Source organism: Amaranthus tricolor, chromosome 15 (assembly GCF_026212465.1).
Source record: "Amaranthus tricolor cultivar Red isolate AtriRed21 chromosome 15, ASM2621246v1, whole genome shotgun sequence".
NCBI classification, from domain to species: domain Eukaryota; kingdom Viridiplantae; phylum Streptophyta; class Magnoliopsida; order Caryophyllales; family Amaranthaceae; genus Amaranthus; species Amaranthus tricolor.
Window position 1 is genome coordinate 20,185,365 of NC_080061.1, and position 6,086 is coordinate 20,191,450.

The following is a 6,086-nucleotide window of genomic DNA, read 5'->3' on the forward strand; positions in this document are numbered from 1 at the left end:
TTGAATCGTAGCTTGGTAACTGTTATTATAAGAGAACTCTACCAGATCCAAATGTTCATCACATGAACCTTGCCGTTCCATGGTTATCGCTCTCACATGTCCTCCAGTATTTTATTCACACGTTTCGTCTGACCATCGGTCATTGGGTGGAAGGACGTACTATGAAGAAGGGTGGTCCCCAATGCTTGTTGTAGTGATTTCCAGAATTGTGACAAATATCGAGTATCCCGATCGAAAAAAATAGTACGAGGTATTCCATGATAACGAATCACGTACTTAATATAAGCACGAGCAAGTTGTTCCATATCCCACTTACAATTCATTGGAATAAACCTTGCTGACTTAGTAAGTCTGTCCACGATAACCCAAAGAGTATCATTATCGGTTCTTGTTCGTGGCAAACCCAACACAAAGTCCATGGAAACGTCGTCCGACTTCCATACCGGAATTTCTAGAGGTTGCAATAATCCAGCAGGTCTCTTATGCTCACTCTTGACCTTTTGACACGTTAAGCACTTAGCAACAAATTCTGCAATATTTCTTGCATACCTGACCACCAAAACATTCATTTTAAATCTTGATACATCTTGTCTCCACCAGGATGAACTAAGTATCTAGAATTATGAGCTTCGTTCAATAATTTCTCCTTCAGAGAGTCACACCTATCCGGTACACACCCCCGTCCTTTAAAACGAAGACTACTATCCTCATGATTTGTAAAACCTTCAGCTCTCCCTTCACTGATCTGCTCCCGAAGTTTAATGAACTTGGGGTCTTCCAGTTGCTTAGCTATAATCTCTTCGAAAAATGTAGGTTGAATCGACAATGCACTCAACTTGGCTTCCAACTCCCCTTCTTGGATTATCTCTAAGTTCATTCTCTCAAACGCCTTACACAACTCCTCAGAGGTTATTAACGCTGAGACTGAATGCCTCGATTTTCTGCTCAAAGCATCAGCGACTACATTCGCACGCCCCTCTTGATAAGCAATCTCCAAGTCATAATCACTGATAAGTTCTAACCAACATCGTTGGCGCAAATTCAAATCGGATTGAGTGAACAAAAATTGCAAACTTTTATGGTCCGTGAAGATCTTACATTTGACACCATAGAGATAATGGCACTAGATTTTTAATGCAAAAACCACAGCCGCTAATTCCAAGTCATGTGCTGGATAATTCACCTCATGAGTCTTCAGCTGACGCGAAGCATACGCCACTACTTTCCTATCTTGCATTAAAACACAACCTAATCCATGTTTGGAAGCATCACCGTAGATGGAATATTCCAAAGATGGATCGGGTAAGGTCAACACTGGAGCTGTAATTAACTTCTCCTTCAACAACTGAAATGCCTTCTCACACTCCTCGGTCTATTCGAACTTCTTCTACTTCTTCATCAAGGATGTTAGTGAACGAGCGACACGAGAAAAATCCTTCACAAAACGACGATAGTACCCTGACAAACCCAAGAAACTTCAAATATCCGTAACATTTCGGGGTGTAGGCCAGTCTCGGACTGCTTCTATCTTTGCCGGATCAGCAGAGATCCCCTCTTTAGAAACAAGGTGACCTAGAAAAGCCACCTGTTCTAACCAGAATTCGCACTTCGAAAACTTAGCATATAATTCATTTTCTCGAAGAATTTGCAAGACTAGCCTTAAATGTTCTTGATGTTCTTCACGACTCTTAGAATATACCAAGATATCATCAATAAACACCGCTACACACTTATCAAGATATGCATTAAAAACTCTATTCATCAACCCCATAAATGCAGCGGGTGCATTGGTTAATCCAAAAGGCATTACAATGAATTCAAAATGTCCATATCTGGTTCGGAAAGCTGACTTATTAATATCCTCCACCTTAATGCGCAACTGGTGATATCTTGACCGTAAATCAATCTTAGAAAAGACTCCCGCCCCTTGCAACTGATCAAAAAGATCACCAATCCGTGGTAATGGATATTTATTCTTAATAGTGACTTTATTGAGTTCTCTAAAATCAATACAGAGACGCATCGTTCCATCCTTTTTCCTCTCAAATAATACCGAGGCTCCCCAGGGAGAGATGCTAGGTCTTATATAACCCTTTTCTAACAAATCCTCTAATTCCACCTTCAATTCTTCCATTTCCTTTGGAGCCATACGATAAGGGGCTTTTGAAATTGGCCCTGTCTCAGGCACCAAATCAATTGAAAAGTCTACGTCTCTTTTCGGTGGCATGCCTAGAATTTCTTCTGGAAATACATCCTTGAAGTCACGGACTACAGGAATATCATCAATTCGAACCTTCCGCACCTCCACCTTACTTATACTACACAAAAACCACGGTTGTCCCCGCTTGATTAGCTTCCTTGCTTCTAAGGACGACACGGTTTTTACCTTGGGTCCCTTGGGAAGCTTCCTATATTTAACTTTCTCTCCTCAAGGTCCGCTTAGAGTTACAGATTGTCAGTTACGGATTGTCCCTCACAATCTAAACTGTCTTATATCTACCCAACCAATCCATTCCAAGGATTACATCTCGACCTTCCATTTTCAAAGAAAAAAAATCACTTGAGAATTTTGTCTTTCCTTTATTGACCGACACCCCACGAAATAACATACTACAATGAAAGGTCTCTCCGGAAGGTATAGCGACTGAGAAAGATGTTTTCTCGGAATTTTCCAATCCTAAGTCTTTAATTCTAGACTTAGAAATAAACGAGTACAATGCACCAGAATCAAAAAGAACTTTAACAGACTTTGAATTGATGCAAAAAGAACCCGATTTACCACAGTATGAACAGTCCACTAATGCTCCCCGACATTCTCTCCCTGGATGATTTTTCTGGCATCTCCTACAGTTATAAATTCTTTCCTTTCCATTGCGGTCATATAGTGGTTTCTGTATCCTGACCTCAGATGTCGACCCCCTCCCACCTTTACTTGGCTGTCCTGGCTGGTACACTTTTTCTTGATAACCCCCATAGGTTTTGTGTTTCTTAAAGTGGTTTTGTGCATGATTACTCCCGCTCTCTTCAGTTTGGAACATAGGTTCCCTCCTCTTGTCCCCACTATGGGCCAACTTCTCCTGCTCCTTCCTAATAACATTTCCTCTCTGGGCTGCCCTCTTATATAACTGGTCTAAAGTATCGTACATATCGGTCTCAATATGTTTTTGAATCTCGTACGATAAACTCAGTTCGAAGCATTGCATTTTCTTTGTTTCAGTCGGGACGTCCTCGGGGCAAAACTTCAGAAATTCCATAAATTTCTGATAATACTCATCCACTGTTAAATTCCCCATTTCAAACCTAGCAAACTCGTTTAACATATCCTTCCTCACGTGAGGTGGGTAGAATTGATCCCTTAACGCTCCCTTAAAACGTTCCCAGCTTAATTCACCATCATTGTCCTCTATTAGCCTTACCTTACTATGTGTCCACCAGTAGTCAGCATCTTTGATCAGATAAAATGCAGCCTGGTCGACCAAAAATTACGCGGGATATCGAACTACACTAAAGAGTTTGTCAAACTCTCGAAGCCAGTTTTCCAGCGCAGAAGATTGTCCTTTCCCATCATAAGTAGAGGGCTTACTCTAGGCTATCCTCTTACTAATCGATGAAGCCCTCTCTTCCATGGATTTCTGTCTAGGGTTTCTCGCACCAGCTAGGGCTTTCACTAGGTTCCGAAGTACACGGTCAGAGTCACCTCATTTTCGTTCTTTCTTAAGAATGGAGGCATGATGGAAGGTATACTTCATTTTAATAAATAAGGTATATATTCATCGAGGTTAAACAAAACTTAGGCTAATATAACTTAGAGATAAAGAGGTCTATCCTAATAGTTGGTAAAATTAAAAAGTTGGGCCTGTTAATCGGCTCCTAAGCTTCCACCAAATAAAAACAATTATTTTAATTAATTATAGTAATGCTCAATATTCACAACATTTCAAAATCATAATATATGAAACTTCACAAATTCAACTAATGAGAGAAGGTTATAAATAATTAAACAAAAAAAAAATCAAGATGATATTCTAATTCAACCCGCATACTCTGCCATAACATATTATTAAATTCAAAAATACTTGTGAACAAATCCCAAATAATCATCGTTCTTCGTAACCATATTGTCAAAACAAAACAGAAGAAACTTCTCGACAAAATATCCATACATCATTACTAGCGTGGAAAAAGTCACATGAAATAATAAACATAAATACTACAATCAAAAGTGAGATCATATAATAAAAGGCGATGCATCCATACGGTCCCGATCTTCCTTATATAAGTCAGGGCCAAAATCAGTATCCCCGGAGTCGTCACTGGATGTGTTATCAGAATCAGTGGATGTCTCTACGGGTAGGGAGTCACTCATATCTAGTTGTTCCTCAGAATCTGAAAGCTCAACAATTTCTGGTTCGGGTAATATTTCTTCCGACATTGTAATTTCACTATCGTCCTCACTCATACTGTCTTCTTGTTCCGGCGGCTCTCCTCCCCACATCGCAATATCACTATCACTCTCGCTCATAATGTCTTCCCTATCAGCTGGTTCTACCTCCATATCAACATTATATCCCCCTTCCGCACTATCCTCAAAAAACTCTTCAGCCTCCTCCTCAGAATTTCCCCTAGTATTTTCCTCCAGATCTTCTTCGGAGACTTCCTTGGGATCTTCTCCTAGATCCTCCTCAGAATCCTCCTCATCAAAATCTATCTGCAGAACTGAGTTAGGGTAGACCAATGGAACATCCTCCTCAACAATCTCAGCCCTTGCCCCACTAGCCTCAACATTCTCACGTCTCTCATTGTCTACAATCTCCATTCCTCTATCCTATCTGTCAAACTCTCGGTCCAATTGAGCAATTCTCTCATTCAACTCAGCAATTTCCTCAGCTATTATTCCCTCATAAACTTGTTGAGACTTTTTATAGATCATCTCCATCCTGTGCTTATAATCTAGCTCACTCTCTCCTTCTTTCTTGTCCCAAATTTTTAATGCTTCTATCTCTGCCCAGACTGGTACATTAACTAAGGCTCTCCATGGTTCTTTTAGGGTACTACTTTCCCTTTTGGCAGGTCTTTTTCCTTTATCCATGACAGATAAAATGTTCGTAATCCCTGACTCACAAATGAAAGAAAGAGAAAAGAAACAATCAATTTCCAAGCTCAGATAATATCATAATTCATTAACAAAATATCTCACAAGCACATAACACTATTAAAACTTGTCTCTGAAACTTAGCTTAAGGTGTTAAAACCAGGTCATAAATAGCCCTTAATGTCTACCCATTACTGTCACAACACTAGAATAGAGCTCCCGCTCTGATACCAGTTGTAACATCCCGGAAGAACTCGGATCGTTAAAAGAGAGATTTTTATATTTTAAAAGAAAACCAAGCAAGAGCCGAGTTAAACCAAGATGTCATAAAGGCACGAGCAAACGAAATTTTAAAAGTTAAAACTTGCGGATCGAGTTCTACTAGAGTTATTGTAGATTAATTAGTGATATCATAGGCTTAGCAGCGGATAAAAGATATGAAACCAAAAGTCCAAGTAGTACATCTCGAGAGCGAAGTCGCCTCTGAAATAAATCCATTCCTAAAAAGCTAATAAAGTTCAAAATTAAATTCCTTCCGTACTCTATCCATTTTATTCTTCAGATGTAATCCTCACTCCCCACCCTGCAACTTAAGTCACTGCTAGTTATTAACCCCGAAAGGAAAAACTACATCATCGCAGGATCGTTAAGATCAAAGGTACACGTCAGCAAAAACATCTCTTATAGCATTAACATTATAACATAAAGCACAATAGCAACTTACCATACATCGGCTAAAGTTCAATATTTACTTTTTAATAAATTTTAAATGATTCATTGAGTCAGTCAGCCATATTGCTGTACTTTCCCGGCCATGCTACCGGACCAAACCCCAAACTTCAAGAGTAAGACAATACATTAGGGGGAGCTAACCCCTAAGCAAGTCTCTACCATAGGCAACACGCCTTACTTCGGTGCCTATGGTAAAGTATGCATACCCCCGCGGTGGTTCATAATGCCCCCACAAACCGCGAGTAAACTCTTTCCACCAATC

At 39.8% G+C, this 6,086-nt stretch overlaps 1 protein-coding gene across 1 annotated transcript; it reads right to left on the minus strand.

Annotated features, from left to right (window-relative positions):
* Positions 1-1,477: 1,477 nt before the first annotated feature.
* On the minus strand, positions 1,478-4,168 carry LOC130801136 (uncharacterized). The gene is made up of 4 exons (XM_057664904.1): positions 4,115-4,168; positions 2,749-3,467; positions 2,506-2,691; positions 1,478-2,408 (listed from the first exon to the last, which is right to left on the minus strand). Exons 1-4 carry the CDS (start codon positions 4,166-4,168, stop codon positions 1,478-1,480), a joined length of 1,890 nt encoding a protein of 629 aa, XP_057520887.1.
* Positions 4,169-6,086: the final 1,918 nt, after the last annotated feature.